The 23,403-nt window shown below is 41.5% G+C and overlaps 1 protein-coding gene across 2 annotated transcripts in view; it reads left to right on the top strand.

Moving 5' to 3' along the window:
* Positions 1-23,403, top strand: part of EBF2 (EBF transcription factor 2) — a 192,508-nt gene that overhangs the window by 145,787 nt on the left and 23,318 nt on the right. For both annotated transcript variants that reach the window (XM_072796221.1, XM_072796222.1), the window contains exons 8-10: positions 3,470-3,587; positions 5,298-5,428; positions 6,330-6,456. In XM_072796221.1, the coding sequence (XP_072652322.1) occupies positions 3,470-3,587; positions 5,298-5,428; positions 6,330-6,456 (376 nt within the window). The remainder of the gene's footprint in view (positions 1-3,469; positions 3,588-5,297; positions 5,429-6,329; positions 6,457-23,403) is intronic.

Genomic DNA, 23,403 nt, shown 5'->3' on the forward strand with positions numbered 1-23,403 from the left:
AAGAGAGAAGGGGGGAGAACAGGAAATGGAGTGAGGTGTTTCAGGAAGTTGTCAGGGGTTGACTGATTGATTCCAGATGGAAAAGGTCAGCCTTCGTGACCCAGGAAATACTCACTAGGGGAAAGAAGTTGGCTTGTGGAAGGGGAAGGCCTGGGAGTGAGACGATGCTGGAATGCACATTCCACTTCCTTTAGTCCCCAAACATTCAGAAACTTTAACTTGTCTGAATAGAATAATATCAGTGTTGTCATCGTTCATCAGAAAATAGTGAAGGAAGTTAAATTCGAAGCTTTGAATGTACCAAACGTATCTTCACCTCCATAACGAAGTTCGTTTTCCTCCAGAAGGAGAGTGAATGTATGTAAAAGTCAATATTTGTGTGCGTGTGTGCGCACACGTATAAGAACAACCAGCAAACATGTCGGGTTTCACGGGGGGGGTGGAAGATTAAATCCTCTACATTTTCCCAAAGCAGTTTAATCGGCAGGCTCTTCTAGATGCCCCACAGTGTAAGATAGTTGGAATATTAAAAATGAGAACTTGCCTTGTATCTATATATATATATACACACACACACACACGCACACACGCACATACATTTGGACATAATTTAAAATCTTGTAATAAATTTTGCAGACACTGAAATAATTCAGGTTAATTCCCTTGCTGTCATGAGAGGCCAGAGCTAGCCAGCAAGAGATTAAAATTTATTTCCATTGTTAATAGAAAATAATGAAGTGCATCTGAACCATCAGGGTATGTCATTCGGGAAACGTTCACTTTGGAACCAAATCTCACTCCACCCAAATGGACAATGATGAAATCAGCTGGCTCGAGAAAGCCCCATATTTTGTGGCAGGAATGCATGAGGAGCACTAAAGTACAGTATGACAAGGAGTTTGTGGGATGAAGTCAAGCGGCCTCCGAGAGAACACTCTCTATACCCACAGAATCCTCAGACAGACTGGGGCTCCCCTCACTGGGCCTCGTACAGCTCATCAGCAACTGAAGCCTGAAACCTCCTCTTGCTTTGGGTTTTTGCAGAGATGGCAGCTATGTCAATCCGTTCACACACACGATTTGTAAAAGTGGTCTGATTGCTCTTTTTTCTCCACCTTCTCCTGTTATTTTCAGCGGGGGGAAGTATATGCAGAAGTATATGTTCATCTTAACTCCATGCCAGGAGCCTTGGCTTCTCCCTCTCTTTGACTATGATGCCATCTTGTGCTTGCTCTGATAAGAACTTGCATCTCCATGCACTCGTGGCGAGTGATGGATGTCTACACCTTTCGGTGGCCACCATACAATAGGAACTTTCTGGAAGGACTTTCCCCAGACTCTTAAACATGTTGACATGGGCACAATTGAAAACAGATCTGGAGCTAGATAGGCTGCATCCCTGACTTGTGGGCTGTTGACAATAATTTTCTGAATGACAACTGAGGTTCCTTTAAGTTCCTTTTGATGTCACAGAAAGGCAGGGACACCGAACCCATAGTATTTTCATGAACCGAAGTGTGGAAGAGACTCATAGCCGAGTAGGAGCACATTTTGTCATCTTTGAATCTCCAGGGCCTGATGTAATACCCAACACGTAGCAGGAGCTCAGTGAATGCTTTTGGGATGAATGACTGAAGCCCACTTATTCCATGGAAAATTCTTGTCTGCATCTGTCATGCCCCTGGGACTAGGTTAGGTGAAATCTTTTGGGGACTCATGCTTTTAGGGGTTCTCTTGAACCCCTATTATATTAAAATACATATTGAAAAATTTTAAAAGATACCATCTAAGACACCTCTGAAGGTAAAAATACATTCAGAAGGGTTTCCTTGGGTGAGGGTTAGGTAGTGGGTCAGATTAATTAAGAAGGGACACAAGATAACTTTCTGGGGAGATGGAAATGTTCCATGCCCTGACATGGCATGTCTTCCCTGCATGCATCTGACAACATTGTGCAGCTAAGATTTGTGCATTTCAATGTATGTAAACTTCACCTAAAAAAAAAAAAAGGATTTATTATACTGTTCTGTTTACTTTGTTTGCTTGAAATTACTCATTTCAAGTGCCATTTAATGAATGAATATACGAATGAATAATCCTTCACATTAGAGACAAGGCAGGGCCAAGGTATCTCCCACCCTCACACCCTTCATTTAATAAGGAAGGAAGGGCTGACAGAAAAATTATACATATAATATCAGCAAGTTTAATTTGGGAATAGAGGCGAAGAGTCATTTTCAGATCTAGGATGGCCCATCCTCCTGGGTGAAGTAGATAGTGGGCACACTCAAGTCCACCCACCTCAGCTACTCTTTTCCAACTGCTCTGAGCTTAACTGACCTCTGCCTCTTTGAATATCTTCTGTACCCCTGACCTACAGCACACACATAGAATTTAATTTGATTTCCTTTGGCATGCTATTTGTTTGATGTGTTAGCCATGTTTCTCCCCACTCTCACCCCCGAAAGTGAGCTCTTTGGGGGTGCCTTGTAATTTTTGGTACCCAGTCCATGTGTCTGCCTTTCTAGAGCCTCCCTTAGAGCTGCACAACGGGAGGGGCTCACTGAGTATTGTCACCTGTCCTACTGACAGGCCAAATAAGGCCGAGGTGAGGCAATTAGGGTGGAACTCATCCCAATTTGGCACGTGCCAGGCCCTGCACCTAACTCTTTCCGTGCAGCATCTCATTTCATCCTTACATTATTTATTGAGCCCCGAGAGAGGCATTGTCGTTTATGTTTTACAGATGAGAGAAATGGAGATTAGAAAAGGTGAGGTAATTTGTCCCAGGTTACAAGGTCACAAAACAGCAGGTGTGTTAACTTTAGTTCTGACTCCTAATCTGTGTTCCACTATTCCACACTCATCTCTTCCCTTTCCTCTGCTTAGATACTAAATGCCCTACATTTTCAACACTGAATTCCAGCAACTTCATCTCCTCACCAAAAACCGGGGCATCTCTGCCACTGCTCTCTAGTGAGCGGGGTGACCACAAACAACTCCTCAGGCAGCATCCGTGGGCCCAGCATTACTTTCGCACACAGTAGAAGTGTGAGAACCCATTCTCGAGCTGGGAGAGATGACCTCCCAGCTGGTGGTGAGATCTTCATTTCCTGAGTGCACACAGCTCCTCAGGGTGACCAAGGTCCTGTGGTAGAGAGTGAGGGTTTTGGAACCAGTCGGCAGATGGCCAGGTTCCCCATCTCATCACCTGGGCATGGTTTGAATACAAATACGTACCAGCACCTGAGTGAAGGGTGGCCTCTTTTTTTCCAGGAAGCTCTGCCGTAATCACAGGGGGAGGATGACCGGCTGAGATGCCGAGGGCATGGCCCTGGCCCCCAGACTCTGTTCCGTCTCTCATCAAGCCATAGGGGAGTCTAGCAAAACAGTACACTGCGACTTTTGCTACTTTATGAACAACTAACTCCACCCCTTCCCCAACCCCACTTTTACTTCAAAAATGCAGGTTGTGTTGTCAACAACAGTGAATGTGGATGGACACGTGCTGGCTGTTTCTGACAACATGTTTGTTCATAACAACTCTAAGCATGGACGGCGAGCAAGAAGGCTGGACCCATCAGAAGGTAGGGCTGGGAGCAGTCTGGGAGGGCTGATAAGTCAAGGTCTCTGTCATTGTCCTGGTTTGAATTTTAAATTGATGTCTGAGAGGCCCCTGGGTGGCTCTGAGGTTGAGCATCTGACTTCGGCTCAGGTCGTGATCCTGGGGTGCTGGGATCGAGTCCCGCATCAGGTTCCCCAAAGGGAGCCTGCTTCTCCCTCTGCCTGTGTCTCTGCCTCTCTCTGAGTCTCTCATGAATAAATAAAATCTTTAAAAAAACAAAAAACAAAACAAATGTTGTCTGAGTGGAAGTGAAGAAAGCACACAAGATCATGTGGGTTTTAAGTGAAGTTGTAAGCGCTGACTCCTGCCTGTTCTGTTGAAGGCCGCGCGCCTCCCAGCCGACCTTCAGGCCCCCGTGCCTCACCATCTCTGCCATCCAGTTCTGTGTTTTTCTTTTTGCTAGACGGGCATTTCAGGCAAACGTAGGCCCATGACATCTTAGTTAAACAGGAACATTACGGTGCCAGACATGTATGAATAAGTGTCAGATGTGCCCTTAAACAGATTGTGGGCAAAACAAAACAATGTGTGGAATGAAATTGACACTAATTGATTTTTGTTTGCTTGGACAAGAAGAAACCATGATCTGCTCCGGGTAGTTTTCTATGTGCATTAAAGTCGTCAGAAATACTGGTAACTGTTCAACTTCAAGTTGTCCAAAAAATTAAAGCATATCAAGGAAGATAACTGACAAATACCTCGGTAAATTCCATCTTTCACACTCCCCGACTCATTGGGGTACTAAGGCTTTATAATGTAGGGTGAAAGGCTGACCGAGGCTACTATTTTAGTGTGATGTTTTGCTGTATACTGCCGACCAGCCCCCACCCCAACATGGCCCTCAAAATGTGTCTTGTATCAATTTAAATAGGAATTAATGAACTGAAAGAAAATGATTGAATCAGTAAAGAATTTGGAGTGGTGTTAATTCTCCCACAGTGGGCACTGAAAGGAGAGAAGAAAATCCCAGGGTTCAGAACTAGGAACCCATCCAGTTTCTTTTGACTGATTGGATGTGATTGACTGGCTGTTCAAAGGGGGCTCATGTTTTTGGAGTCCTGCCAAAGTTCTCCTCCACCTTTGACCCTGTCAACTTTGGAAATGGAGTGATGGATTGACTTTAGTTATGGCCTGAAAACCATATTGGGTTCCTGTTGGGATGTAAAGTCCAGAGGCCTTGAACATATGGAAGAAGGGAGGAGGGGAAATGCATCCTACAAAGTTAGGAAAGTGATTAGAAATTGTCTCTTGATAGAACTGAAAAAAAAAAAAAAAACCTCCACTGTGATAGATTTTACTTTCTCCTTCTCTCTCTAGCACATTAGTAGGCCTTGTAAATCTTAACATCTTGGGGCAGAGGAGGTGGGGAGAGAAAAGGGATTTACACATTTCCAGTGTGATCAACTTATAAAAATATGGGGAAAAACAACAGGGTTTTAAAAACACCCTTTGCACAATTAGCTAAGTGTTCCACGTTTTCATACATAGTGGTCAACTCATTAGGCTTTAATGACCTGGTGAAAACCAGCAACCAATTAGGGAATGATGGCAAGTCAGCAAAGCTCAACTTGAACTTGGAATAACCAACAGCTTTCAAGAGCAGCCAATCCCCAAAACTCCAGATTTCAACCATCAAAGGACAGTCCTGACTTTTTCTTTTCTATCTTCTTAGCTACCCCCTGCATCAAAGCCATTAGCCCAAGCGAAGGCTGGACCACAGGAGGAGCCATGGTTATCATCATTGGAGACAACTTCTTTGATGGCCTCCAAGTGGTGTTTGGGACCATGCTTGTATGGAGTGAGGTAGGTACAGACAACTTGCTTCCCCGATTTTCTTTGACCCAAAGATGGTTTTGATTTGGGGAAATGTAATTCCTGGAACATCAGCAGCATGAATGCACCTTACTAAGTACCTACTATGAGCAAGGCACCAAGAATTAAGAGACATGTAAACCACATTTATTGTAGGTATGGATCCCTTAAAAAGGTAAATATTTATTGCAACATTGTTTATCATTGTGAAAAATTAGAATAGCCTAAATAGTAAATAATAGGAATGGTTCAATTCCACCATTAAAAATTAGGTCTTAAAAAAGTTCTAATGACACAGGAGAAGGGATAGTATTTACGCTATAATGCTAACTGAAAAAAAAAATCAGGATGAGTGTCTATGGATATAAAATCTGATTATATAATACCCATCCATAGAAAAGTCCTGGAAGCATGCCAAAGATTAACAGTGGCTGTCTCCAGGTTATGCAATGCTAATATTTTTCTTCATATTTTTCTATAATTTCCTAATTTTCTAAAGTGGGTATGTTCCACTTTCATAATGAGAAAACCAACAAGATATTACAAAAAGACAAGTGACACTGCTAGGTTGGATATGGAAATTGCCAAGTCATGACATGAGAGAGTAGCAATGTAGAAAGCAGGGAGGAAGTGAATCCAGAGATGGGCCCCCGAGGTGGGAAAGTCTTAAGCTGGGCTGGTGGTAAAGCAAGGATCCAGAAAGGTTAAGTGGCAAGGAAATTCCAGGGTAGAAACATGCGAGATACAGGGAAGGGCATTTGGAGCGTTTGGGGCAATGGGAGTATAGCCAGTTTGTTCTGGGAGGTCATTGTGGGAGATACTCCTGTCCTCTGTATCCTCGGGGATCATTTGTATAACAAGCATTTTATTTCCCTGCCTGTTCATTCCTCAGCTAATCACTCCTCATGCCATCAGAGTGCAGACTCCTCCCCGGCACATCCCCGGAGTAGTGGAGGTGACATTATCTTATAAATCCAAACAGTTCTGCAAAGGAGCTCCAGGGAGGTTCATTTATACAGGTGGGTGAGAAAATGATCCAAGGGAGATGGGCTTCTGGTTCACCTTTGCTCTAGTTCCCAGTGTCTCCACTTTATAATGATTTTACCTTTTCTAGGTCCTTTTACTGGTGTGGGAAGAGTGGACTGGGTGATAGGCATTGAATGGGGAAGTGTAGACTTGCTTTTAAATTTTATTTTATGTTTAGAAACTTAAATTTCTAAACCATTTGGGAAATGATCAGGGGAGCTCATTTAATGAGCACATCTTCATAAATTTGACTCGGCTAGAACCATGCTAGAACAGACTTTTATCTAAGCGATCAGATAAAAAATTAGACCAAGTTGCTGCCTCTGACTAAATTTTCTTGAAAAGAATTTGTCAAAATTGCCCAATTGTGCTGCAGAGTGATTCAAATTATTTTAAAATTTTATAAAAGTAGGAATTATCTATTATTTCAATATTTGTTGAAATTTGCTGAATATTTGTTCAAAATTTGTTGAATATCTACTTTTTCTTGGTGGAAGGTACAATGACTTATGAGACATCATTCTTACTTGGAAATGTAGAAATTTTTTTGGATGAAGTGATGGTATATTGCACAGAACAGCTGGGGAATTAGAATATTCAAAATGTTTGTTTTTTCCAATGACTGGAATATAAGTTCTAAGAAGACAAGAGTTTAGTGTGGACCAGAATAGGGGGAAGAGGTTTCAAGGAGGAGATAGAAATCAAAGACTGTTTTTAAGGGTGGGGAAGATTTGAATAGACAGAGAAGAAAGGAAGAATGTTCCAACTATGAGAATCTCATGTGCCAGGGCCCAGTGGGTAAGATGAGCAGGTGTCTGGAGGAGAGAGGGCTAGTTTACAGCTGTAGCAATGCACTCAGGTAGAACCTAGACCAGAACTTAGCCCACATGAGCTAGGAAAGGGAGGGAAGGAAAACATAAAACAGCTTAAAAGCCCTGTATGGTACCTAGAATGGCCAAATTCAGAGATGGAACATAAAATGGTGGTAATCAGGTGTTGGGGTTGGGGAAGGGAGAATTGGAGTGGATGTTTAATGGGTATAGTGCTTTAGTTTTATGAGAGAAGTTCTGGGGACCGGTGGCACAGTGTGAATGTACTGAACTGAACACTTAGAAATGGCTTCAGATGGTAAATTTTGTTTGTGTATTTTACCACAACTTTTAAAAATGAAAAGAAAGAAAAAAGAAAGAAAGAAAGAAAGAAAGAAAGAAAGAAAGAAAGAAAGAAAGAAAGAAAGAAAGAAAGAAACCAAAGCCTTGTATGGGAATTTAGACTTGATTTGTAAGGCAATATTAAGTGTTCCCACGCAAAGAAGAGTAAGTCAAAGGGGTTATCATAAGAAACACAAATGTTATTGATATAAAGACTGTTAGTCGGGGGAATGACTGAAGCAGGAGGTTCAACTAGGCCATTGTATTTTGAGGGAGGAAACAAGGGGTATAGAGAAAGAAATATATAAACCTAGACAATATATCAGGTGCATTGTAACATTCTAATAACATTTTTTAGTGTCTTTTCACATTTGGATCCAACCTCCTCTTCTTATTTATGTGTAAATGTCTGGTTAGATATCAATGAGGAGTAGATAGAGAAGGGTAATTTTTAGGTATACTTATTTAAAATTTCACCTTTGAATTTTTTCTCTTGAGATAAGTGCATCTTTGCTCGGTTAGTATGTGTATGTGTGTGTTTCTATGGAAGATGCTATTGCAATAACAATAAAATATTTACTGCTCTAGTTTCCAAATGGACATAATTTATTCATTCATTTAAATAAGTATTTATTACATTCCTAGTACCATGGGATGGCATAGCTCTAGGTTTTGAGGTATAGAAATGGGCAAGATAAAATCCCTCATCTTACTAAAACTTACTTTCTAGAGAGGAAGACAGACAACACAGAATAGAGATGATATAATTTCAACAGTAATAGGTAAGGTAAGAATAGGTAAGGAATTCTGTTCCTTACCTATTATGAGGGAGAGTTTTGGGTAGGGTGGTCAGGAAGGTGAGGAAGGGACAGTGTGTGGAGACCCATATCACAGGTGTGGAAATCTGTCCCCCTGCCTCCATATCTTCCTGACCTTCTCTCCTCTCCATTCACATTGCCTTCCATCTGTGCCTGGAATTCTTTGAGGCTGTATGTGTTTCTGTGTGGGTCACCAGTGTTCTCTAGAACAGTATTGGGCTGTCAATGAATTGGGGGTGAGTGTCCCAGGCAGAGAACAGATTACAGACAGAGAAGTAGGAATAAGCCTGGCATCATCAGGGAACAGCATGAATTCCTCTAGCTGGAGTGGCACTGGTGGGAAGGAGAATGATGGGAGATGAGGTAGGAAAGGCAGGTAGGGCAAGCGTTTGGAGGGAAAGACACTGAGGATGTGGAACAAGGGAGCAGCCAGGATCCGACAGGATTTCAAGCCACAGGGCTGGATGAGATGGCCCCAGAAGAGAGTGGAGCTACAGGATGGAAGAAGTTTCAAGATGGTGCCTTGGGAACACCAACATGTAGGGCTCAGAGTGACAGAGAGAGCCTACGAAGGTGACTGAGAAGGAGTCAAGAGGAAAGGGCAAGAGGAAAGCAGGAGTGTGGGCTGTTCCAAGTTGGGTGAGGAATGGGTCTCACTTTGGGATGCTTTCCACATCTAGGGACCTGGCATCTGTTTTCTCTAGTCTACCCGCTGTATATGGATGACCATCTGGCCTGTGAGGGGACAAGTAGGACAAACAACAATCATGTTGCAACCAATCCTCAGCTCTCTTCTGAAATAATGAAAGATATCAATACTCAGTGAGGCTATGGATATATAGAGCCTGGTGCTGTGTGCATATGCACACACGTGTGTACACATGTGAAAACTCTCTGAAGCAGGGGTCCTCACCTTTGGCTGTACTTTAAATCACGGACACTTGGGCCCCAGATAAGGAGCTCTGAATCTCTGAGGGCAGGGCCCAGGTATCAGTGTACTTCATATATTCATTGAACAAACATCATCTCTACATTATGCTCAAGGCACAAAATCAGTAATTTCAGTATGCCTCTAGCAGCCTACAGTTCTAGAAGAGGATCTTGATAATTGGGTTAAGTCCCATAAGAGGTATCAATGCAAGGAGCACTGAGCAGAGAGTGGCTGACTTTAGGGAATCAGTGAAGGCTTTCCAGAGGAGATGACAATAGACTTACATTTCTTATTTTTTTTAGAAAGATTTATTTATTTATTCATGAGAGACACACACACACAGAGGCAGAGGCATAGGCAGAGGGAGAAGTAGGCTCCTCACAGGAAGCCCGATGTGGGACTCAATCCTAGATTCTGGGGTCATGCCCTGACCCAAAGGCAGATGCTCAACCACTGAGCCAGCCATTCAGGCATCCCACAGAGTGACATTTCTAAAGCAAAGTAGGAATTTTCCAGACAGAATAGATGAGGCCATGATCCATAATGTTTGGAAACAAAGTGTCTGCTAAAAGGAGAGCCCACATAACCATGAAAAAATAGATATTAGGTTACTTGTAAATTTAAAGAATTATAGAGATGATGAGATGTTGAAGACCACCTGGTCATACTACTCCTTTTGCAGATGTGAGAACTGAAACCCAGGCAGAAGTGACTTGTTCACAAATTGCCCACTGAATTCAAGGTGGAGTCAGAACAAGGACTCAAGTCTTTGGCCATACTGCCTAGTGTCTTTTATTTAGCAATTATTATCAGCAAATAGCTCTGTTATCCTGATGTGCTAAAATTTTATTGACTCGTTCATGAAGCAAATATTGATTGAGCATGCTCACTATATTCAGCACTGTGCTGTATGCTGGGGATACTGTAGGTAAGTCCGACCGGCAGGATCCTTCCTTCATTATGGTATAGTGGTGTGAAGATGAACTACCTATGCTGTAGGTTTGGGCTTCCTGGATGCCTCTAGTTCTTAAATCTTGTGTAAGTGATTTAACTTCTTAGTCTCCCCATCTATAAAATGGGCTACCTATCTCACAAAGCTGTGGTGAGACTAAATAATACTGTGCATGCAAACAGCGGTGTGCTGGTGAAGGTTTAACAATTGGCTCTCCAGGGAAAAGTGGTGGGAAAGGAGCGGTAGGGTTGGTAGTGTTTGCTGATTTCCATGGTGCAAATACTCTGACTATGGTTGATTTCAAGCTACCAGTATGACACCAACTGGCTCACAAAATTTCTGAAAATTTAACAACTTGCTGTCACAAACTAATAGAAGCCCTAGAACACCCTCTTTGTGTAAGCACTTGGGATAGAAAACGACTGTATCTTATTATTCAAAAGTATTTATTATTAATAATTTTTTATGATTACTTATCAGGATTGCTACCATGGAAACTTTTGCTATCAGGGTTATTACCGTGGAAACTTGAACAAGTAATTACAAATGTGCTGAGTACCAAAAAGCAGTTGTATAGGATGCTGGGAAAATACACTTGGGAAATTGAACCCTCTTAAACTGAGATAATGGGGAAGGCTAAGAACAGTCCAAACACAAGATACAGAATATACGAAGACCTTGGGGTGAGAAAAAACATGGGACATATATGATGGCTACTATGAGCAGGGTAGAAAGAATGAGTTAAAGAGAGGTTGGCCTCAAGCTGGAAGAGAGAGTTGGGACCTGCTTGATTGGCTCTACCCCAGGTGCCATGGGGAGCTATTGGAATATTTTAAAGCTGAGGAGTGCCATGATCAGATTTGCCTTTTAAAAGATTGTTCTGGCTGACTTGTAGAGAATGACTTGGAAGCCAGGGTGGATTCAAGGAGGTCGGTTGGAGGCCAGTATGGTGGCCCCAGCCAGAAATGATGGCAACTTGGACCAGAGTACTGGTAGTGGGAAAAGGCAGAAGGGGATGGAATCTAGGAGGTAGCATTGGCAGCACTTGATGATTGATTGGATGGGGTGAAAGTTGGGGAAAGGAGGGGAGGAGATGCCTCTCAGGTTTCAGGTTTGAAAAATTGGGTGGGTATAGTGTAGAAAGTGATTTTTAAAAAGGTATAAAGTGCTAAGGGAGTTCAGAGGAAGGACAAAATACTTCCAGCTGGTGGAGAGGTGGGAAGATTTAATATCGTAAAGATGTCAATTAATGAATAAATTTAACACAATGCCAATCAAAGTACCAACAAAATGTTTGGGGAAACTTTACAAGAGTTCACCTGGAAAAATAAAGGTGCTAAAATAGGACCCCTCAATTTGAAAAATGAGAGGGCCATGCCCTACCAGACTTAAAACCTATTTTAAGTTTCAGTAATTAGAAGAATATGGGGCTTTGGAGGAACATATAGAAATGTTATTCAGTGGAGGAGAACATTAAAAAATAAACAGGTTTTGTACACATGCTTAGTATAAATACCTAAACATGTATATAGGTGAGGAGCCATCTCAGTCAATGTGGAAAAGATGGAATGTTTAGCAAGTGGTATTGGATGAGCTAGTTAAGCATCAAAAAAAAGTTAGATAGCTAATTTCTTATTATAAACTAAAACATTTGAATTAGATATTTTTTATTAAAAATCTACACATTTCAAAATATTATTATTATAATCTGGAACCTTGCTAACCTTGACCCCAAGGCAACCATCAAGCATAAATCTATGATTACATAACAAGAAAAACTTTTTTTTCTTAAGATTTTATTTATTTAATCATGAGAGGCACAGAAAGAATGGCAGAGACGTAGGCAGAGGGAAAAGCAAGCCCTGTGGGGAGCCCGATGTGGGAATCTCAGGACCTCGGGATCACACCCTGAGCCAAAGACAGACATTTAAACGCTGAGTGACTCAGGCATCCCAACAAGAAAAATTTTGCATGTCAAGGTGAGGGTCATTAAATCAAAAGGAAATGGACAAACTGAGAACATAGTCATTACATGTGACATATTCTCTTACGTATAGAAAGATTTATCCATTTGTTCAGCAAAAGTTTATGTAATGCCTATATTTGTCAGCAACTGTGTTATGCATTATAGATAAAAGAGATGAATGTTAGATATCTCGCAAATTAAAGAGAAAAAGAAAGATATGTAAATTAAAAGCTAGCAAGGATATCGGGAGTTAATTCAGGAAGGAATACAATTTAGCAGTAAACATTCTTAAAAATCCCAATCATATTAATAATCAAATACATGCAAATTAAGGGAGCTACGGGATAACATCGCCCCCCCCCCCATCAAGTTGGCAAAGATTTCTTTTTTAACAAATGAAAATACCCAAGTTGGCAAAATTGACAGAAAGTGGAGACTTCCTAACATACTACTGTAGGAGGATAGATGGCTCTGGGAGAGTATCTTGATGGTACTAGCTTTAAAAATGTATATACCCTTTGACCCAACAATTCTACTTTTTGGAATGTATACTTAGGAAATAACTGAGTTTGCCTGAGGGCTGTTCATTAGAGCAGTGTTTATGGTAGTGAAAAATTGAAAACATCCTTAGTGTCCATTAGGGGACTCATTAAATAAACAATGAACCATCCTTACACTGAAATACTTTTTAGACATTAAAAGTAGTGCTGTGAATGGATATTTAGTTCCATGAAAGAAATCTGTGATATAGGTTTAAAAAGAGCTTAAGAACTATATGCACAGTATAGTCCAGTCTGATTTATATACATATGAAAAAAGAACAGTTGTGTAAAAAACCCTAGTAAGATACAGAAACCTGCATATGAAAGTGTTAACAATGGTGGTTTCTAGGTGTTGGTATTGTTATTATTATTAGTTTCAATTTTTGCTTACTTATATTTATTACTTTCTGAAAAAAATTAAGGAATTTTTAATTAGTAATGAAATAAAATATGGTGTAAAACATTAATGTTCCACATATTGAAATACTGAAATAGCAAACATTGGTAAACTTGATTCTTTAGGTACAAAAAGAGTGTTTCCAGCCAGGGAAGCAGTGAGGCTTCTTCCAGAAGACTGCTTTGGAGAAAGAAGGACCATGGGAGGCAGTTAAGGGTGAGGAGGGTGGGGACAAGTTGTTTATTCTTCCACAAACAGAGAAGAGAGTAAATATATAAACGTTGTTCAGGCTGGCTCGGGAGGCTGGTCACTCTCTCTAAAAACCTCCACCTGAGGTTACTGAGCCAAATGTGACTCAGGTTGGTAGAGACAAGTGGCTAATGTTACTCATGAAGGGGCCCAGGCGCTACAGGAAAATGAATCCGTGATCTCTTGACTTGCCCACTCAATGAGCAGCCACCATTAGAAACCTTAGTCCAATAGCTGGACAGGCAGTGGCTTCCCTAGGTGTCTGGAGGTGGGGCTGCTCTGCCTCAGAACGGAGGCCTACCTATGGTGAGCCTGGATAATCCTGGCCTTCTCCTTGGGGGGAGGGGGTGGGAGTGACTGGCAGAGAGCTCATGGACTTCCAGCCAGTCTCCTCCTGAGCTGCATATTCTGGCCTCAGAATGTGCTCGGCTACAGAATAGTGTGTTGGAAAGCACTATAGGCCTAGACAAAGTACTCAGCTCCAGTGGTCAGGTGGAAAATGTCATCTTGATTCCCAAGAAAAGAAAACCTTGAGAAGTCTAGAGAGCTTTCATGAGGACCACCAGCAGTAGGGTGACATCCAAGAGGAGGATGCACTAGATTCAGCCAGAAGACGTGCTTTCAGATGCTGGCTGTGGCATCAATGACTTGTTTGACCTTTTGATAAGTCACCTAACCTCCCTGAACCCCATTTTCTTCATCTGTAAAGCTCTGGTACTAATTATACTATTACCCATAGGTGTTTCCCTAATTTGGCTGAGTATGAGAATCATGCTTGGCTCCATTCCAGACATACCGAATCATATTCTTTTGAGAGGGTCTTAGAATCTGTATTTTAAACAAAGAAATGAGTTTGAGGAACCTGAGTCCTGCTCATCAGGCTGTTGTGGAGACTCTCTGGCTGGTAAAGCTCTCTGCATGTGGGGCAGTTCTTATGAGACTGAGTCATTGCACTGTGAACACAATAATATTTACTCTTAGGTGGAACTTTCTAGGAGACTCAAAAAACAGGAGGTGGGAAAGGAGACTCTGAGGTCCAACCATTGGTGGTTCCTGTGTCCAAGGATACACCTCCATAATAAACCCAAGCCTATTAGATGTAACTTACCTGGTATAATTAGCCAAAATGCAGTAATCAGCTCCCCATGGTTGTTGCTGCCAAGTACAGCATAAACAACATCAGGGCTCTGAAAAACAACACATTTTATTCACACATGTGACTTTGCAGGTCTATTTTCCTCCAACCATGGTTTGCTAAAGTACAGCTTGCTGCTGCAGAACTGAGAAATCCACGTGAGAATATAGCTCCTCGGGAAAGGTCCGATTGCCTCTATCTGCTTAGAGACCTATGCCAGCCAGGCTCAGAGAGGAGAAGAGCCTCTACTTTCCTCACAGATCTTTCCACAGAGAACTGGCAGGGCAGAAAAATAATCCTGGGAGGGGCACCCAGTGGGATCATGGTTATTGGTTGCACAGGTCTTTCTGGGCTGTTTTGAGGATGCGGAAAGAGAAAATCTGAAGGCATGCACTTGGGGGTGGAATGGCCATTGTTTATAATGATTAAATCTGGACCAGCCACAGAAACCAGTGTAAAGTCATGATGCATGTGGCCGATGGCAGGTCACTGAGCATATGGGCGTAGATGAGCAAAGCTTTTCAGTGTTATTACTATGGCTCTTTGCAGAATCTGGTCTAAACATTCGATTGCTGGTTAGGAAGTCTCCTGTAAGTTCTAGCATCGGATAGAACTAGTAAGAAAAAAATGGTAATACTAATTGAGGAGGTATGGCCAGGCTCTGTCTCATGAGTTCATGTCATCACTGCCTTTTCTCACTGTGATGGTTCTTTTAGTATCTCGACTTTATAGATAAGAATCCTTCTGCCTGAGGTCACCAAGTTAGGTGAAGTCCTAGCTGTCTAATTCGAAAGCTGCATTCTGAACCGTGATATGTGTGCTACTTACCATCCTGTGGTAGCTTCACAGAAGATATTACACCAAGGCCATCTGTTTGGCTTCATCCAATAGTTTTACCTGAAAATGCCAATGGCCTTGGCTCTCTGGCTGTTACTGTGAGGAATTGCACAGGAGACAAGCCTGGGCAGTGAGCATGGAGGCAGCTCAGAGATTGCCTTGCCCGTACCCTGGTGCTCCACATTGCAAAGTGGGATGTTCCTGTACCACATGATGTGATAGGATGAGAACCTATGAATACTTCAAATTCCAGCGAAGTCATAGAAACTATCCTGTCCATGAATAACTGGAGTTGTGGAAGGCAAAGGAGTACCAAGACCCACTTTGTTATTAAGAGAGAACTTAGCCTGGGGGTGGAAGGCAATGACCGGGTATAGAAGCCTAGATCTGAGCCCCAACTTTCCTGCAAATCACTTAACTGTTCTGCACCTCAGTTTTCTAACTGAACAAACAGGAACAAATCTCCCTGGGAAAATGAAATGGTATAGGTATGCAAGCGCATACTTTTTATAGAAATATAAAAATATAAGTCCGATTCACTGCTGTCAGCTTTTGGCAGACAGACATACACCTTCTGGGATGAGTTCTAGGTGGCTTTGCCCTCATCACTGTTGGATCAAGGGTGGGATTTTTCATGTTTTCCTTTTGGTAAGAGTGAATTCTTCTTGAAAGAACTACTACACCATGCCCTTAATATCGGGGTCTGGATTAGATATCCAGATTTTGTAGACAGAGAAGGCCAAGGTGGCCTGAGAACATGGCTCTGCAGGTAGAGTGAAGGGAAGATGGGTTTTCAATGGAGGACAAAAGGAGCAAAAGACACTGACTTGGCCCAGGTGAGCCCAGGCACACATGGAGGAGCTGCTTGTTGAGATGTGTGGTTGAACTTAGAAGCTGGCAAATGAGAATTAATGGAGACGCTGAGAAACCAAAGAATTCATGTCAACTAACCCCTTCCCCCAGAGGACTTCTTAAGTTTGTACTTTAGCATGACCAAATGCATTTGATCACCTACCCCTGGTCATTATTTGGGAGAAAATGTTAATAAGAAAATGGCCAAGAACAGGCAGTAGTTGGGAGAAGAAATGGGAGGCCTAGATTTTTCTACAAACTTCCAGTCTCCTCCCTGAGGCTTGGTGTGTGGTGTGGGGTCCTCTTTTCATAAAGCTGCATTGCACAGATGTGCAAGCAGGATTGCAAATGTTAATAGCCTATCCAACTTCACATTTCTTTTTTTTTTTCTTATAGCATTACCCTGAAAAAAAAAATCCCATTTAAGAAATGAATCTGATTTTGAGTTAAAAATACCCAATTCAGACATCAAATACTGGCCCGAGTACAATTGTTCCCTGTTCACACTGGAAACAGGTTGAATCAATAGCCCTCCTGGTAGCCTGTAGTTTTACTGAGGTCGCCTCTACCCTCACCTCTTGTGAAATTCGGATCTATCATTCAGCTGAGTCTGAAGAATGATGTCTCCGTTGGAAGCCCCAGAATAGGGGGCTGTTGTTTCACTGGAGACATCCCCCAGCCCCTTAATGGCCTGGTGCTCTCGGCTATAATATTCTAAATACACATTACAGAGAGCATGAGCATATTCATAACTGCTCCATTGTGGCATTTAGATTTACCCTTGAAATTTATCTTTAATTTTTACAGTTGTCTCCTTAACCATGTATATTATTCCCTTCTTCAAACAATCTGTCTTCCCGCTGCAGTTTTTCTTGAAACCAAAGCATAATTAAATATTAAATTAATATTTCATTTTAAATTAAATATAAAAGGCTTCAGTCTAATCTTTCACTTGTGCACCGCTGGTTCTCACCTCGTATTCTTGTTCCTGTAACCACAAAGGCAGGTACCACCTCTTAATAATGTGTTCCTATATTATCTTTGTCCCTTTTTTTTTAATTGGTGACATGGAACTTTTGCTATGTTGAAACAGATGGATATAGAGGAAGATTTCAATGTAGCAAAGGCTAACAATGACATCACATCATTCAACATCCTATGGGTTCAACCCTACCCATCTCTGCTTCTCCAAGAAGTTCACTGCACCAAATAGATGAATCCTATAGAATCATATAAGCAAGAGCTCACAAGGGATCTTAGAGACCATTTAGCTCAACCTTTTGTCTTTGCAGAATGATAAACTAAAGTCCACCTGGCCTTGAAGGTGGGAATGGTTATTGGGACCTAAAACAGATCCCATGCCGGACCAACTTAACTATCAAATGCTGTGAAGAAAATTTTTAACTTGGGAGCATTAAGATGTTAGTTAAATGTAGGCTCTACATGTTGGACATGAGCAGTAGGGCAGAAGGTAGATGCTTGGACAACAAAAATGGGAGGAAGTGCTGGGAGAGACATAGGAACTAAAATCAAAGCACAAAGAAGTCAGACCTCACAGACTCAATATGTAAGCTCAAGGCTCTTTGAAGACATGGACACTGAAGGGAAGGCAGAATGGAGAAGTCTTAGAGGTCACATGAAAGCAAGAGCTCATCTCTGTGTATCTGAATTCCTCCCCATGCTAGGTTGCTCTACACCTTCCTGACCTGCCAAGAGAGTAACTACCTTTGACCAAAGCCACAGGGAAGGTATTCCTGATGTATGTTTTCCCCTTTGCTTGCACATCAGAGGTTATCTTCTGATCTGGTGTTTGTCTGGCAGTCACATTACATAGATTTTAGGTTTCTTAAGTAGGATCCTTTACCATTGTTTTCTTTATTATTGGAGAAGGATAATATTTCAAGTCAGGATTGGAAAGATTCTCTAGTTCTGTGGGCTAGACCCCTCAGAGGACTGCAAACTCTATACGTATCTGATAAAAGTGAAGATCCTTTGCTGCAGATGCATGCACATATGTGAAGACATACAGCTAGGCCCAGAATTTTAGAATTTTCTTGGCCTCTTAATGGCCATCCATACACTCCATGATGATCCTAGGCTCCAATTGGAGACTTAGTTACCACTGAGGAAAGCTGAAACCCAGGCCAACATCCCAGAGCAACAGCCAAACTGATCACTTGAATCTTCCCTCACCTCATCAGCTTATTTGTCTCTTCTCAAATTTCCACAAAGGATTTGGATCAACCTTCGATGCTGCCATTTTGTGATGTGTACTGCCATTGGTTGGCATAAATGACCTCCAACCTGCAGTGTCAGTGCTGTCTTTTTCAGGGTTGACCAGCATTCTAACAAAGAGTCCCTTTTCCATATTAGCCAGTGTCCCCTATATTTTTGGGAAACAGAAGTAGAGGCATAAGCTAGGGTAAGCATTATCTGGTCTCTGTGCCTTCTCTTAAGGGAAGAAAAAAATCATATAGAATTTATACATCTCGCCAACCCTTTGGGAAAATTAATATTGAACACCAGCCAGTTTCTTTTTTTTAATGAGTGGTTCCCAGTAGATATTTTTAGTTAAATACTATTTACTTATAAAATAAAACCTTTACACATTGCTTAAAGTTTATATCTATTTGCTGGGTCCAAGATATGTAAGTAACCTCATATATTATACCCATAATCAAAATGAGAAATGACACATAAGATCCAGGCTCTCAGGAGAAATATTATGAAATCTCAAGGTATTGATGAAAGTTTTTCCAAGGCTGATCCAAATGGGATTTAGATTCTGTGGCAGTTGAAATGTGTATTATTAAACTCCTTAAGCAAACCCGAATGACTCCCAGTGGAGGATTAAGACATTCTATGTATAGCAAAGACGAAATTCTCATGTCTGAGTTTTCTCTATTGAATTCCCCCTTGATTAGCTTCTGTAATATTTAACTTCATGCCATGCCATAATTATTTAATAAAAGGTAAATATAAATTATATTTCAGTGGGGATATGACCTTTTACCTTAATGTTATGTTACTAAAGAAAGACATAGATAAATAGAGCCTATAGATCGAAGCATATTTTTAATTTACTCTATTTTTGCCTAGCTAGCACTTCTCTGTGTCCCTGTCAGCCGAGAGGTTGGCAGCACTTCACAGCACCCCCGCACTCCATGTGGTAGGAGAGGTTGTAAATTCACACTGATGATGGCGGTTAATGATCTGGTTGGCCCTTCGAGGCAGTCTTGGTGCTGGTGTTGGGCACCTCATTAGCTAATTGAGGTTTGCTTGGCTCACACCAGGCCTGAAATGTCAGAGAACACCCAGGGAGGTGGGGCGGGGAGGAAGCTGGAATTCAATACGAGGCTAACATGTAGAACGCAAAAACAACTGGTCAGTTGGGAAGCCAGTGTGGAACCAAAGTAAAAGTTGTCCAATCCGATTTCGACGTGTCTAAGGCTGAAAACTGGAGGAATTGACTGACTTTGCTTCTTATGGTTTGGTGGTGACTCAACAGTTTCCACTTTATGATTTGTACTTCAAAAGTGCACTTGATTAAATGAAATTGTGTGTGCACACACATGTGATTTTTTCCTGTCTGTATCGACAATGATTTTAAAAAAATTTTTTTATTATTGTCTTCTCATCAGACATATACAACCCATTCCAGAGTTTGTGCTATGAAGTCTGGCAGGGCCTGCCAAAAAACACTCAACATCAGAAATCGATGAGTATGCCTCACCTGCTTACTCAGTTTAAAAGATGAATAGTTAACCCAGTATGGTCAAGAGAGTCTTCTATTTCTGATTTGGGTGGGGAGTGAGAGGGGCTGGGCAGGCAAGATAAACTTGACATTACCCTTGTGTGCTGGTGGTTTCCTAATGGCAAGAACAGTGGGTACAAATATGTAAGCAATTCTGTGCAAGAGAAACCACCATCTACATCCCACTCTGTGTACTGATTAAAGCCTGGCTTTAGAGAATTTGTCTGCAAGTGGCAGGAAGGACAAAGTATAACGAGATTAGTGCTGGTCATGGGGGGATCCCTGGAGCCCTAGAGAAGGGGGAGTGAAAGCTCTCCTGGGAGAGTAGCTCTGCAAATGGGAAGAGGGTATGAGGATAGTGGTGGGGACAACAGGGACCTTCAAAGGGCTAGATTTTCTACCTCAGGGAGCAATCCCTGACTTTATAGCAAATGTATTGTGAGCACACCCATATCTGCAATTTCCATTGTCTCCATATAAGAAGATCAGTACCCTAGGTAACAAAATGGTACGTATCTGAAAAAAGGCAAGAAAATGATTGATTTAGAGCATTTTGTCACTAGGTCTGTTTGCCCTGCAGCAGCGGGCAGCTGTTTGTGTTTGCTGATTGATACCAAATGGAGCCTTCTCTCACACTCTGTGATTGAGAAGTCAGGCAACCTGGCAGGGCTTTACTTCCCAGCTCTGCTGCCCTTTGCTTGGAGCTTGAGAGGAAGCATGGGGAGGGGTGGAAGCAGAAGATGGCACGGCCACTTCTCAACACTCTCTCTGCTCCTCACCAGCTCCCGCCCAGTAATTGAGTGCAGAGGGGTAGCCTTTGACCCACGCAGCTGTTGGCATATCTAGACAGGGCTTGGAACAACATTTCTATTTCAGCAGCAAAGGTTGAGAGAACAGGCCTAGGAGTTGGAGAAACCAGGGTACAAATCCCACCTTTACTCCAGGAACTGCATTGAAAATAGAGGTAAAACCCAAATAGTGGGATTATAATGAGGATTAAATGAGCTACCGTGTGTAAAGCTAGCATTGTGACTGTGATATAGCAAGCCTTTGGTAAATTCTAACAGTGGCAGTAACGACTTTCATTATTGAATATTGTAGCCACTCAAAATACTGTTATTAAAGAGAAAGGCTTCAAAAATTGCTGATGTTATAATGCTAAGTGGGGAAAAAAGTTTACAGAATAATTCCAATTATACACACATCTATTCCTACATATGTTTCTGGGTAAAACGGTAATTTGAGTCCAAGTGTTTAATCTGCCTCCAGCCCCAGAATATATCAGAGGATATTTTCAAGAAAATAAAAAAATAATGGCAATCTAGTATTCACATCTGAAGCAAGCCTGGTGTCATGAATATGCCAGAACTTTTGTGCTGGTGTTCATGTGTGTGCAGAGTTGTGTTGGAGGATGTGTGAAACCTGGAGATGTTATTCCCCTCTAGGCCTCCTCTGTCCCCACTCCCCACCTCAAAGGGTAAGAACAAGCATCACAGGCAGAAACTTGACCTTGATTCAAGAAGAATATACTTATCTGTGGTGTATCTTCAGAAGTTGTCATTTACATGTTAGGAAGACAGAAAGATATTCTCTTATTTCAAGGGCTTGGACAGAATTCAACTCTTATTGTTACTGATATAACCTGACTGCTGGAGAATTGAACCAGTGAAGAACCTAAGAATAGAAAAGTTTGGGGCTCCTGGGTGGCTCAGTCAGTTAAGTATCTACCTTTAGCTGGGGTCATAATCTCAGGGTCCTGGGATCAAGCCGCACATAAGGCTCTCTGCTCAGTGGGGAGTCTGCTTCTCCCTTTCCCTCAGCCACTACCCCTGCCACTCATTCTCTCTCTCTCTCATGCTCTCTCAAATCAATCAATAAATAAAGTCTCAAAAAAAAAAGAATAGAAAAATTATGCTATCACAGGACTACTGGTCAGCAGAGAAAGCAGTTAAGTTAGAGTATTTCAATTATTGTTAATGTAAATGTGAAAATTGATCTAAAAGATACAGATCGGGGATCCCTGGGTGGCTCAGCGGTTTAGCGCCTGCCTTCAGTCCAGGGTGTGATCCTGGAGTCCTGGGATTGAGTCCCACATCGGGCTCCCTGCGTGGAGCCTGCTTCTCCCTCTGCCTGTGTCTCTGTTTCTCTCTCTCTCTCTCTCTCTCTCTCTCTCTGTCTCTCTCATAAATAAATAAATAAAATCTTTAAAAAAATAAATAAAAGATACAGATCATAAAAAGTCTAAAGATAGTAATATTAGCTGAAGATGACAAATGAACAACCAAAATGTAAATGTGGAAAGTGTGAGGTATGGAAATTAAAGGTGGGCAAAATTCCTTATACGTGGAGGGGCTTACCAGACTCAAATAATAAAAAGGTAATATTTTTAGAGAAATCTAAAAGTACTGCTTTAAATTAAAATAGGATGTGTATCTTTCTCATTGCTAGAGAAAAATATATTCATTAAAAGACTATCAGAGGGATCCCTGGGTGGCGCAGCGGTTTGGCACCTGCCTTTGGCCCAGGGCGCGATCCTGGAGACCCGGGATCGAATCCCACGTCGGGCTCCCGGTGCATGGAGCCTGCTTCTCCCTCTGCCTGTGTCTCTGCCTCTCTCTCTCTCTCTGTGACTATCATAAATAAATTTAAAAAATTAAAAAAAATTAAAAAAAAGACTATCAGAAAAAAAAGACTATCAGAAATAAAAGTAGAATGTGGAAGGATAAATTTAGAGTAGCTATTATATATATAATATGTTAAATAATATGGTCAAAAAGATACATTAAATAATGCATTTAAAGCATTACACAGGGGACACAGAAAACACTTGTATGTATTAATTCACAGAAAACTTAAATTCCAAAGACAGATATTCTGCAGGATACCTTTTTGAATACAATGCAAATAACTGGAATAAATAGTTAATTAATACCCAGGCATCTCAAAATTTTAGGATATTCTCTTTGGAACAAAAGGAAGACAAAATTAGAAATATGATTATTCAAAAAGTTGCAACAAAGCAGGGCTTGGAGGGGGAGAACCATAAATAGGAGATTAGAAATTTTAAATATACAATGTAGAATCTGTGCTAAAACATTTAAAATTTTGATAAAATGCATGAGTTTTCTAGAAAAATACAAATAATATCGAGAAATAAAGAAAAAATCTAAGGTTTCTGATTGACAATCTGTTGGATGATGACTATTTACTCAAAGTCATGTAAGCTTGGGGTATCTTGGGTGGGAGGAGTCTATGGACCCATCCCCATGGAAATTTCCAGCCAGTATTTGGATAGACAATGTGGAATCTTGGGCAAGCTCTCTGAATTGGAGATAAAGATTTGTGATAGTTAGCAC

This window comes from Canis lupus, chromosome 24 (assembly GCF_048164855.1).
Source record: "Canis lupus baileyi chromosome 24, mCanLup2.hap1, whole genome shotgun sequence".
Taxonomy (NCBI): domain Eukaryota; kingdom Metazoa; phylum Chordata; class Mammalia; order Carnivora; family Canidae; genus Canis; species Canis lupus.